Below are 13,753 nucleotides of genomic sequence, written 5' to 3' on the forward strand. Positions count from 1 at the left end.
TCCGGGAAGCATATTCATATTCTGCCAACGTAATACGATATTCGGCTAAAGTCGCAAGCATTCGAGTCTAACGTTTGCAAAATATGATTACATTGAACTAACGTTGGCAGTTTATACGGCCGAATTCGCGTTTGAGCCTAGCGTTTGGAAAATATGATTGACGTTGGCAGTTTATTTGCCGTCCGACACAGTTTGTTGTTTAGTATTCAAATTATTAATTTAAAAATTTGGCTTTGCATGTTGTTAGCTATTAAAAATTGTTTAAAAATTGGCCATTATGGCTATCCAAAGGCCTCAAGAGTACAGTTATTTTGATGTCAGCCAGAACGAGTTCAGAATTACATTGATACTAAAAAGAAGTAGATGTAAGTTGACTTTTATTAATTACTATTAACATAAGCTCACTATATGTGGTATGATGAAAACCACGAATGTTTACGCGTGATTCATCCCTTTTTACCATCCAAACTAAGCTGTTGGAAAGTCACACGGACCTTGATTCCAGTGGCATGCTGTTGCAAGCGGAGTGATACTCAATTTATATCTGTTAAGTTATTTCTGTTTTACATTAGAAGTACAGTGCCGTATGAGGCGATGAATCAGGGGAAAAATTCATGTTTTTTGCCGTCATAGTATTTTCCTTATATCAATTTGATTTAATATTGCACGTGAAATCACTGTAGATAAAATACCCGAAATTAAATTCTATTGATAATATTATGATTGGAATATTCATAGCTAATTTGTTCACTAGTTTTTTTTGCTATGGAAAGTTATATTAGGTTATAACGTTTACTGCAGAGAAACACATAGAGTTTATGTTTTTTTTCATAATCGGAGCAATTATCTTTCTCCAAAGTTGGGAAATGGAAACCTATCTAAAAGGAGAAACTGATGGCGCTTAGGTTGCGTCGCTAGTGAAAATAATACAAAAATAGATTAAAATTTTGTTATAAAGCAAATTAGCTAACTCTAAACGATTACATGTTAATTTGTCGATCTTTTGTGAATATTTTTCGATGCCATTTTTTTTGTCTCAAGGGCTATATTATAACATTTTGAAAACATATCGAAGAGTATAGCTTTATGCGACTCTCTACTAAAAAAATGTTATATTAGGTATTAAAACTTAAATAATTTATTACAGAAATGGGTAACCAAATTAGGAGATTTAACAAAAATTACTTGGCACGACTGTTAGAACACCGTTGGAAAAATCTAAAAAAAAACGCAGTCTCCAGCAGGAGGCATTCCATTTCAAGAAGTTTGAAACCGTTCTCATATCACTTTTTGTTCTTTTCCTTCAAATACTAAGCATTTACGCATATAATCATCAAATTATTTAAATTACACCTAGTGCTTAAACAGGCATCAAACAGAAACAGAACAATCAAAATCACCAAAAGATTGATATTTTTCCCATTACTGTTAATAAATTAATGAGGCAAACTTGCAAGCTTTTTTTTGATAATAAGGATATCGGGATCCTATTTAGCTTCTTGCGAATGAATATTTATCTCATATAATTTTAGGGTGTGGGTAGTAGACATTAAGGGTGTGGGTAGTAGACAAAATGCAATTTTGAGCAACAACAGTCTAAAACTGTCAATTTTGCTGGCCTTGACCCAAAACAGTTTGTTTAGAGAAAATTTATTAAAACAAGAATTATAGAAAGAAGGGTTATTTACAAAAAGTTGATAGCTTTTCAGTTATAAGTAAAATACCACGAACAATTTTTTTTAAATATTTTAGTTGTTGGCGTGGCGCCCCTCACATTCGGCGCCCCGGGCCGTCGCCCGGCCCTTCCGCCGGCCCTGCGGATTACATTGACAAGGAATGAAGAATATGTAACATTTCTGTTCCATACGTATATTCCATTTTTTGCTGTTCTGAAAGTTGATATTTCAGATATAAAAAAAATCAAAAATACCAAATACAAAAAATATACTTATCTACCAAGAATAAATAAAAAAAATCAAACCATGTACAAAATAAAAAAAATTGTAACTGAACTTAAGGAGAAAAAGATGTTGTTTCTGGTTTGACTGAAGAGACTAAATAAGGCCGAGACAAACTGAAAATAACATATATACTAGGCACACACATTGGAGAAACAAATTAAACAAATGACGACTTAAGTGAAACAGCGTATTGAAGTTCTGTGATAAATTTTGTATTTTTTTTTTAATTTTTATTCTTTTTATTTTTATTTTTTTTTTATTAAGAAATATGACTTTCTTTTTGCATGAACTTTATTTTATTTAAATTCTTATAATAATTTTATCAATGTATGAACGGCTGTACATAAAAATGTAATATAAATTATGTTTTAAAACCCTATAAGATTTTCTTAAAAGTAAACCATTTTTCTTTTTCGATTTTATTAACAGCCAAAAAAAATGTTTTGCTACTGCTAGAGAGTGTATTTATATAAATTAATTTTAAAATAAAAAAATACATACATGAATAACACAAATAATTGTAACATATAGGGAAATTGGAACAACTTTCTTCGCACGTCATCAATGACGCCATGCGTCGTCTTCTGGAGTTTGCTGGTGGTCGTATTATGATGTGCAACGAAAGTTATTTTAATTTCCCTATATCTTTATTACTTAATTTCTACAGAAATAATGAATGACTTCCAAAATAACTTAAGTACAAATAATAAATATTATTTAAAGCCTTGCAGGGGGATTTAATGATAAAAAAAAATAAATAATTTTAATTATTTTAGACATAAATCTAAACAATTTATAACAAATATTAATGAATTATAAAAATAGACTCAATATGAATAACATTAAATACTGAATTGAATTTATAAATTTGTATATTTATAGGAAATGCTATGTTTTTTACACTGTATTTTAATTTATACCTACAGGTAATTTAAATTATATATTATTTGTTTATTAATAACAAAAAAAAAACAAATAACCATATAATTGACATAATATGGAATATCATATAATTGATATAAGAAATAATAGTATGTCCTGAGTCCAAACGTGTGTGAATATATAAATACAAAAACTGTAATACTTATAAAATAATCAATTATTAAATAAATTTTTAGTGACCATTGGCCAGTTTCAGTTTCTTTGTTTTGGGTTCTTCAGCAACGGCAGGTATCAAAAATGGTAGTCTGTGTTCCAAAGTCATACATGTATCTGGAGGGAGCCCAACACACGCTCTTAGGATATTTTCTATGCATGCCCTTTGTCTAAATAAGGCGTTTACAATTGGTGTACCATTAGGAACCTTCAAACAAAAACATTTTTTAAATCTATATCTCAAGTTTAAACTAAATTAAAAATCTTACCAAAGGGGCCTTGCACAAATAACTCAAAACTGATAGAACTGGGTGAAATCCTGTGTATTTGTCGTCAGACCAGTCCTGTCTTTTCACTTGGATCCGGGTAAATAATTCTCCAAGAATGATTAAGTCCAAAATTAATGGCGAAGCCAACAAAGAGTCTTCGCAGGTATTGTGAATGACTATGGTATTCAGTCCACCCATCATGATTTCTGATGTGTATTCATCCAATGCACGCTTTGAATCACCTAAAAAGAATAAACAAGCTTTATTACAAAAACCATAACAAGAAAACAGTTCGAGGATAGTGTTGAAGATTTCATTAATATTTCCATCTTTTATATTTAGTTCATAGAGTATAATCTCGTCGCGCCCTTTTATTAAGATCTCAAACCCCGACCACCCGGCTGTTAAAATTAAAAAGCTAGTGGCCTCTATGCGACTCATTCTGACCAAATAAACTTTGTGTTTTATTGAACTTTGAATTTAAAAACACGCCGCAACTTTTGGCGCCCAACGTGGGGCTCATTTGTTGTATGATTCTATAAAAAATAAGAAGTTGAACAAATTAAGCAAAGAAAGTAAAGTACTCCTATCTGAGTGCCAGCCCATAAAGGGATAGAAGGTAATGATAAAGAAAATCATCTAGCTACAAAAAGGGGCGAACGTTCCACTAACAGGACCATAACTGTTCTGCTTCCCAAGTGGAAACCAACTTAAAGCGAAATTCAAGTACATGGAACCTCCATCCGTAACCTGGAATAGGAATCTCCCAATGTCCTGAGACAGTCGAAGAACTTTCTCAGGACTTACGACCGAGAAAAATCAAATATTATTTCTTGATTTAAATAAGAACAATCTTCGGATCGTCACGGTTTTTTTTAACAGGACAATGTCTCCTCAATAAATACCTCAATAGATTGAAGCTAAGAAACAACGGCAAATGAAGATACTGTAGGGAAAACACTAGAACACCTCATCACTGAGTACTCCGAGACGACAGCCATTCGTGCCATAAACTTTGGTACGATTGATATCGAAGATGGAGTACTGTATCATGAGTTATAACCTCAAGAAAGGAGGACACAATAGATCTATAAGGTCGCAATGATCAACTTTCCCCCTCCTATACAATCTACAATCTCTAAAAATGCTTACCAACATAAGGAACATATTTTATAACAACAACGTGGTCTGGTTTCTCTCCAGGCTTAAATAAAATACTGTTTGACTCAACCATATCATCAACAACATTACTTTTTGATATCTAAAAACAAAGCAAAGATTTAGCCATACAATCAAATTACTGAAATTGAAAAATTAATATTATACCTCTTTAGATCTAAATTGTTCAGGTGCACTAAGATTCTTTCCATCGTTGTTTCCAAGATGATTGTAACTGACTATACTGACTGGTTTGATGCCAGCACTAACCAGAAAGTCCACAAGTACACTCTTTATTTTGGTTTGGCCAGATTTGAAATCATCACCTATAAATAACAATTAAAAAGCATTACATTATTTTAGAGGAGATGATTAAGGTTTACCATACCAGCTATAAAAACGTTTTCCTGTTCGGCATATTCAATGAGTCCTGGAACAAAGGTATTTTGTGGTGAACCATTAATATACGTGCAACCTTTAGATATTGCGGCGAATGCAAATAACGTAGAAGGAGATATTTCCTCATGGCCGCTTTTAATGGCGGCTTTCAAGTTTGCAAGTGTGTCATTTACTCCTTCCAAGAGACTACTAAACCTTTCGGTATTTGCTGTCCACAGCACTATAATTTTGTCCAAGCCTTCCTTAGCTTTGAAATCATCAATGTCGTTCATGATCTGTTGTACTTGTTCATATTTCGATCCTTTAAGCACATTATCGGCTCTTGATTTCTAAACAAAAAATTTGAGTAAAATATTTATTACAAACTCGCTACAGAATTTACTCTAGTTTACATATGTGTACTCTGCAAATAATATTTTTTGCCTTCAAAGCAATTTTTGAATTAATAAAAATTTTAGTACTAAAAATATTTAAATTTTAGGTTATTTTGCTTTTTTAGTATAATTGGAACCATAGCTGTAAAACAGGCGACCTAGTGGCCGAAATGATAGCGCTGCTATCAGGGCTCCTATCAGAAAACACAAGGTTGCTGGTTCGAATCTAGCTCTGGGAATGGATGCTTAATGTTTGTGTGAGTCTGTTGTCCTAATTTAAACGGTAAAAAAATTGATCAGCTGGTTGGATGTAGTAAGACATGTGATTCAAAAAGAATGTTGAAAATTTTAGATCTTTCTTGACATTTTCCGGAAAATGTTAAAAAACTTTTGAGTGCCACTGTTCATTGTGCGGAAATTAGTTTAGGGTGCATATAGAAAATGCAATGTTGCCACGTCCTACATTACTAGTACTCTGCATGCAATGGTTATTCAAAAGAATTAGCTCTGTTATCTACAAATATTCAACACTTTAATGGTTTCTAAAGAAAATAACGCAAATAAACCTATAAACATAGTTCTATTATTTAAATAAAAATATCTGTTATTTTGAATCATCAAAATAACAGATATTTCTATAACAAATGGATTACACAATTCAAAAAGAAAAACGAAGGAATTTAAATTCTTCGTGAAATTTGTAATTGTTGAAATGTTTATTTACTGAGGATCAAATTGAGGACTTACGGATTTAAATTCAGTGATCATAAAGAACGAAAACTTAACTGACTTCAAGAAGCAAACTGTACTTGAGTATAGTGCTGTCTAGAACCATATTCAAGTGAAATTTAATTAAGCTTACTGTTGTCAGAAGCGCAGTGAGGTGAAGTGTATTTCAGTTTAGTGTTGTTGCGTTTTTAGGCAGAGTAGTAAAATGAAAAAGAACCCTAAGTATTTTACAAGCTGTGGCTAAGCACTGCTACCGGTATCCTATTTTAATACTAGGTAAGCTTTTTCTTTTTAAATTATTTTGTGGTATAATAGCTACTCTAAAAACGTATCTCTAGGTAACCGCTTGGATAAAACTCTGGATCAGGGAAAAGCAGAATGTCCACTGGAGAAACAGACAGGGGCCCAGACACAGCAAGACTTTTATCCAAGGACCTAGCTCTAAAACCACAAAAGAACTGCTAATGCTTAGCAAGAATAAAGTGCGGATTACAACAGGCCTCTTGACAAGACACATGGCTGTCAAGTGTTACCTGAACAAGCTCAACCTGTATCAAGGAAGTCTTTGCTGCAGACTCTGCGATAAAGATCCTGAAACAGCGGAGCACATAATACATTGCGAGGCTCTGGATCGTAAGCAACACTTTTTATTTGGAAAAGCTAGGCTAGTAGCACAGATGGTAGTTACCGGCTTCTGCCGGCGCCGGCGGTTCCCAAAATGTTCCAATTTTTTTTAATTTTCAAAGCCTTATAACTCGGTTATTTTCAATTTATTTTAAAAATGCTAAAGAGAAAATATGTTTCTTTTGATCAGATCTACCACCCCTTAAAATACTTGCACTTAGTTCTGGGACACCCTGTATTACAATATAAAAACCATTGGAATTTTATATGATATTCTAGATAGTGTGTACATAAATATGTGAAATTGCGTCATTATTTGCCTATATACATATGCAAACCAGAGTTCAATGTTAACATATTACAAATGTATTTACGTTGTTAAAACAATAATACCATAAGCTAATTTTTGTTAATACGAAAAACATACGTCAACGAATTAGTACACTTATTGGACAATTTATTATCCGCCAAGATGAGGCACCATCAGATTAAAAACACAAATATATCATATTAACCTGATTCTCGGCAATAAATTCCTGATTAAATATAGCCGGTCTCGGCTTCAGATTGCTCAAATAAGGTTTGAGCTGTTGCTGAAGGGCCGGTTCGAGCACTTGGGCCCTTTCCGTGGCCTCTGCCAAATCGCTACCGCTGATGTCCCAGCCGTCTATGACTATATCGTTGGGATTTACCGTGGGCAGTAGGCGTGCGAGCGGAAGGTAGACGCCGTCAGCAATTCGAACTGTGGAGGCTTGGGTAACGGAGCCAAACCTTGTCAAAGAATAGATTCGTTCATTTTACTTGTGAATCTAACAGTTGTACTAACCAAAGTAGGTTTGTAAGTGATGCATCTTAAGTCTAAAGGCGGGATGACACGGTCCAAGTGCACTTGGATACTGCAATATAAGTATATGCCGTGCGCGTCTCACTATCGTATCAAATGTTTTATCCAAGTTGAGTTGCAACCATGAATTTATCAGAACATTAATCAGAACAGCAACATCCAAATAAGTTGACCAATCAGTCTACATGGATGTTACGAAGCTTTCCAGCTCCATTTGGATAAAACAGTTTATACGATAGAAACAGCAAGTGAGACACGCACAGCATCCATATAGGTATACATATACCGGATGCGTCTCAAAAGTGGCTGACCCCTTACGAGGCTTGGTATGTTAGTATATGACATAAATTAGGATTGATTGACGTATTCAATTGTTTTGGTCACCTCCTGTTTCACCGGAAATTGAAAAAACACAACTTTTGATTTTTAAATGGCACCCTCGATATATTTCTACTTTATTCGGTAGAAAATGACACTCTGAACAGAATGACATATCATATGTCAACTTTTAACTTTTTCGCATATGGTTTATTTGAAATTGTATCAAGCGGTTCATAACGATAATTTGACTCGAAATACCAAGTGTGTGGTACCAAATTATTCGTAATTTTTTTTTCCAAATATGCTAAATGTTAATTCTCACTATACCTTCCGTATCAGCCACCTTCCTTGTCCCTTCCGTTTACATAAAATTAAAATATTATATCATGTAAATACACACGGACAATACACACTATCCGTTCCGTTTCCCTTCCGTTCCATATCCTTTTCTTCCATACCTTTTTTTGGCGGACTAAAGGTTTATTCTCACTATACCTTCCGTTTCCATTCCATATCCATTCCATATCCGTTCCGTATTTTTTATTGTATTCGCGCTATACGTAAGCTTCCGTTTCGTATCATTTCCATACTTTTTATTGTACAATTTATATCATTACGAAAGTTATATTTTAAAAATTTGCATCTTTTAAAAAAGGTAATAGATTTAATTAAGAGGTGAAAGAATAAAGAAATATCAGCAAAATGTTAACAGAGCTGATGGTACAAATGTAAGAACTTGACAACCCTGTTTCCGTTATGCTTCTGTCCATCCGTCAAAAAAATGTATGGAAGGAAAGGATATGGAACGGAAGGGAAACGGAACGGATAGTGTGCATTGTCCTATTCATTTACATGATATAATATTTTATGTAAACGGAAGGGAAACGGAATGGAACTGATATAAAAGGTATAGTGAGAATCAACCGTAAAGCGGACTAAAGCGTATCGGAAAATGCGATGTCAAATTCTTACATTTGGCTTTGTTAACATTTTGCTGATATTTATTTATTCTTTCACCTCTGTTAATTAAATCTATTACCTTTTTCAAAAGATGCAAATTTTTTAAATAAAACTTTTGTAATGATATAAATTGTACAATAAAAAGTATGGAACTGATACAGAACGGAAGCTTACGTATAGCGTCAATACAATAAAAAATATGGAATGGATAAGGAATGGAAACGGAAGGTATAGTGAGAATCAACCTTAATGAGCCACCCTTGTTCCATATGAAAAAATTGAGATATGATTAAAAATACGATTTATGCATCTTTTAACCGGCCAGGACAAGACACGAAAAACATTAGACGATCAACATTATTTTTCCAAGGCTCCTTGATTATAAATTAGTGTTTTTAACACAGCCGTGGCACTCTAGATTGAAATTTAAAATACGTTTCTTTAAGCAAAAATATCAATAGCTGACATATATATGATATATAATTTTATTCAGAGTGTCATTTTCTATCAAATAAAGTAGAAATATACCAAGAATGTCGTTTAAAAAACAAAAGTTATAGTAATTTCCGGTGAAACAGGAAGTGACCAAAAACAATTGAATACGTCAATCAAACCTAACTTATGTGATATACTAACATACCCAACCTCGTTTTTTCATTTCAAAAAATAACAAAGTTATAAGGGTGAACCACTTTCGAGACGCACCCGGTATAGTTAGTCCAAGTACACTTGGACCGTGTCCCAACCGGGCTTAATGAAAGATTTAGAATATTTTTTATCGAATGTTCAGTTAAATGGTGGTCTCAACACTGGCTAAAAGAAAACGAATATGTATCATCTGGTTAATTTTTTTATATTTCCTAATTATTATGGCAATACTCACGTGCATATAAAACTCGTTTGAATTTCTAAAGCCTGTTTGAAGATAAATTTAAATGAACGCTCGACATTAACTATTATTTTTTTAGACTAATTAAATTACCAGTTTGCGGTTTGTGTTCCTCGTTTGGTTGGCCAGGATAAACCCAATCTGTTGGCTATCACACCTGCGGTAAAGGTACTTCCGTTATTTCCGCCCCATCCCACTAGCATCACTCCAAGTTTAGGAACTTTTCTTTCAGTTCGAAATACCAAGTTTTCAGTGTTGTTGTTAACCTAAAAACGAGATATTTTTGGTTCTATAAGTTACTAGCAGACAGTGATGGGCAAGTACCCGATATATTAAAATTTGGGTAAATACCTAAGTTTTTGCACCCGGTATATACCCAAAGGGTTAATAAATGGTATATTGAATTTGGGTAAATACCATTATACCTGGTATACCTATATATACCCGATCATACACACGTTTTTAATTTAAGCTATTCTAACAATTTTTAAATACAATTTGTTCTTAAATTAAAATTATTGAATTACTAATATCGCTATTAAAAAATATGGGTTGATGGTGGAAGGGTGAAAATTTAGGGTTGTATGTATTTTTTAATGCCAAATCATAAAAAAATAAAAATAAAAAATTTTGTCAAAAAAAAATTGATACTTAATACTAATCTTAACCTCAAAAAATATTAGTAGACAAATAAAAAGGTTGAGAACTACTGGTTTTATGAATTAATATCAATCCAGTGGTTCTAAAAAGTTGAAAAAAAATCTTTTAAATTGTTATTCAATTTAAAAGCTTATATTATTTACTAACATGAAACTAAAAAGTCATAAAAATAAATATTAATATTAATTGTATGTCTAACAAAAATATTATGTACAGTCCGTCTGCTGGATCTGTGTCTATGAAAGGAATGCGGACAAAAAACATTTAAATAAACAGCAATATATTTTATACGTCGACTTGACGAGTACGTCACCGCAAATCGTTGGGCAAGTATAATTTTTTTAAAATTAATAATTTAAGAATTGTCAACAGAAAATTTGATTTTTTATATGGGACACACTGTATATTTTTAATTTACTGAAAATAATTTAAAATTACCTTTCCAAAAATATAACACACTTGATATTTTGCTCGATTCCTCTTCGAGATATAGAGTATATAAAAATTCGCCCGCTTTAAATAAGTAGGCTTTAAGTGGCACCGGCTGTAATGCAAAAAAAATCTAGCTGTGAGCATCAATTAAAACGAAAATATATTTTCTATGAGAGATGCAGAATTTTATAACAATTTAAAATATATTTAACAAACATCAACACATTTAAATTATATCTGATAACAATAAAAATAAATAAGAAACTAAGACATGAGATTTTGCTACAGGTGTTCGACATATCGACCGTCTTCTCTTATGGACAGACGGAGCCATTTTTGAACATTTCTCGCGAAATTCATTAACTCAGTAGGGGTGAAAGATACCCTCTCATAACTGCTAAGTATTTCTAATTCTTGTCTAGATTATACGGAAGAATAAGGCACCTTTATTCTTCCGCGAATATATCCATGGGCACTAAGTCAGGCGGCCTCGATGGCCAGCGGCTGAGATCTTGGTTAGCTATTCAATTATTCTTGAAATTGGCTGCAAGAATTTGCTGATAACAGCGTTCTGAGGCGGTGCGTCGTCTTGCTGGAAAAATATGTTTTCGAGTTCCATTAAGGGCATATTATCAATAAGGGGTCCAAAGCCTACTAGTTAAAAGTGGCAAACTTTTAAAAATTCTGTATTTCGAAAGGGGTTATAACAAAATATCAAGTGTGCTATATTTTTGGAAAGGTAATTTTAAATTCTTCTGAGTTAATTAAAAATATAGAGGGTGTCCCAAATAAAAAATCAATTTTTCTGTTGATAACTCTTAAATTATTAATTTTAAAAAAAATATACTTAAACCATTAAATTCTACGTAAAAAGGTGCTTTGGAAATGTTTTCATAGAAATTCAAAATTTTCCATAGCAAAAAAGTTACAGCGATTTGTTAAGAATGCACATTTTTGAAAAACACCCCGTAACTCCGAAACGGTAACAGATATTGATGTGCGGTTTTCACCATCATGTTTTTGATGAAAATTGAGCTCCAGACACCTATATTAGTTTTCGTCTATCTCCTATAGAAAAGGGTGATTCCATTTAAAAGCGTCGAATTTGACCCACCCTGTACATTTAATATACTTATTAATCAGTTGATTAATTTATTTAAGTCTTTATTCATTATATCGCATTTTAAGACGATACGAAAAACGGATTGGTTGACTTAAAAAATTATAACAAATATAACAAATGAATTTTAGTCCAAAATTATAAATAAATTTGTATTTAAATATTATCACGAAAAATATCATATAAATTTGAGAATAAAAGTGATTCATTTTATATCAGAATCGACAAAACAAATATAGATAAAAAATATAGCATTTAAACATCAATAAATTATATCTAGAAGTTTCAGTATTGATTTTTCTTTGACATAGATTACCTAGGAAAATTCCACAGGGTTTTTATTAAAAAAAACAGAGTTCACTACCCATTTATTAATTAAAAAACAGAGGGAAAACTCATACTCACCACAATATTATTACTGTCTTGTACTGCTGTCGTGTATTGATAGTCATATTTTGTTTCAATATATTTATCACTCAATTTTACATTTGGCGTGTTGACAGATAGTTCCATTTTTAGATAATTTAATAAATTTCTCCCTAAAGGAAAAAAGAAATAAGCATGTAATACCTGTCAATATAGTATAATAACTGTATCAATGTGCCAATAGTATTATCTGCTAGACTGCTTGTTTATTTTTCGTGTGATTTTTACTATTCTGAAATCGTTTTTAATAAAATAGGAACAGCAGTAAAAATTAAAAATAAAATATTGTATTCTTATTTTGAGAAAATAAAACTGTTTAGTTTAATAAAAATGAATTATAAATAAAAACTTACCGGTTTTATGGTAAAATTAAATGAATTTTTAAAAATAAAACACACTTTAGTTGTCGGAAATCCCTATTTTCGATAAGTTTCCTGATAAGTTTAGTATTTACTATGTAAATAAGACCGAGACCAAGACCACAAAGCCGGTTAGAAGTTAGAACACTTCTAGAGAGAACTCCGCGCTCCACATGGGGAAAATCGTTCAATACTTTGCGGATACCAGTGGCGTGCGATAGAAAAGAAACATAAATCGTTTCTCTTTGCGTCATCGAGCTATTTTTTAACAGAGAACCGTAGATTTTTTATGTGTTATTAAGACGCATTTTGCGAATAAAATTCTATAAATATAGATCGAGCAATAGTGCGTCTTCTTTTATTCAACACGAAATCTTAAATATTTATATTTAAATTACATAATTTTTTTAGACGACCAGGGGCGGATCAAATATGTTTAAATGCAATTAGGATTTTTGAAATTACTGTTTAATATATTTGAATTAAGGAAAAACAAATAATATACATGATGAATATGTATAAGTGCATAAAAAGGTGGGAGAGATTGCTTGTTAAAAATACTTGTTTTTCCTTATGTTATACTAGCGTGTACCCGCGACTTCGTTCGCGTCGAATTAATCATTTGTAATGGTGATGACAAAGCAAAGAAAAAAAACAATTTCCATTAACATGCAAACCGGATAAAATTTTCTCACATTTATATCAGCATGAGAAAAAATAATATGGCTATACTATAAAAAATTTCAAAATATGTAAAAAAACAAAATAAATTATGCGTGTCTAAGCGTTTTTCCGAAAGACTAACCGTTTTTAAATAACAAATATTGTAATATTTGAGGGGCGTTTTCACCCTCTTGGAATTTGAGATTCGAGAAACCCCTCCTTATCGAACCTCTACACCCCACAGTCAATCCATTTGCCAAAAATCAGCTTTAAACGTCAAGCAGTTTAAGCAGAATCGTAATTACTCAATGGTCATGTTTTATGAAACACCCTGTATACATTTTTAAAAAAACTTGAAATATGTAAAACAACAAAATAAAATATACGTGTTTAAGAGTTATTTTTTTTCGAAAACACACCTACCTTCTACACCCTAAAGTCAATCCGTTTTCCAAAAATCAGCTTTTTAC

At 32.1% G+C, this 13,753-nt stretch overlaps 1 protein-coding gene across 1 annotated transcript; it reads right to left on the reverse strand.

The window, feature by feature from the left end:
* Positions 1-2,476: 2,476 nt before the first annotated feature.
* Positions 2,477-12,854, reverse strand: LOC115879252 (inositol-3-phosphate synthase). Its single transcript, XM_030895962.1, has 9 exons — positions 12,615-12,854; positions 12,241-12,374; positions 9,717-9,889; positions 7,125-7,380; positions 4,872-5,211; positions 4,652-4,809; positions 4,478-4,586; positions 3,326-3,567; positions 2,477-3,264 (listed from the first exon to the last, which is right to left on the reverse strand). Exons 2-9 carry the CDS (start codon positions 12,346-12,348, stop codon positions 3,076-3,078), a joined length of 1,575 nt encoding a protein of 524 aa, XP_030751822.1. The 5' UTR covers positions 12,349-12,374; positions 12,615-12,854; the 3' UTR covers positions 2,477-3,075.
* Positions 12,855-13,753: the final 899 nt, after the last annotated feature.

This window comes from Sitophilus oryzae, unplaced genomic scaffold (assembly GCF_002938485.1).
Source record: "Sitophilus oryzae breed Bouriz unplaced genomic scaffold, Soryzae_2.0 scaffold_1576_pilon_pilon, whole genome shotgun sequence".
Lineage (NCBI taxonomy): Eukaryota > Metazoa > Arthropoda > Insecta > Coleoptera > Curculionidae > Sitophilus > Sitophilus oryzae.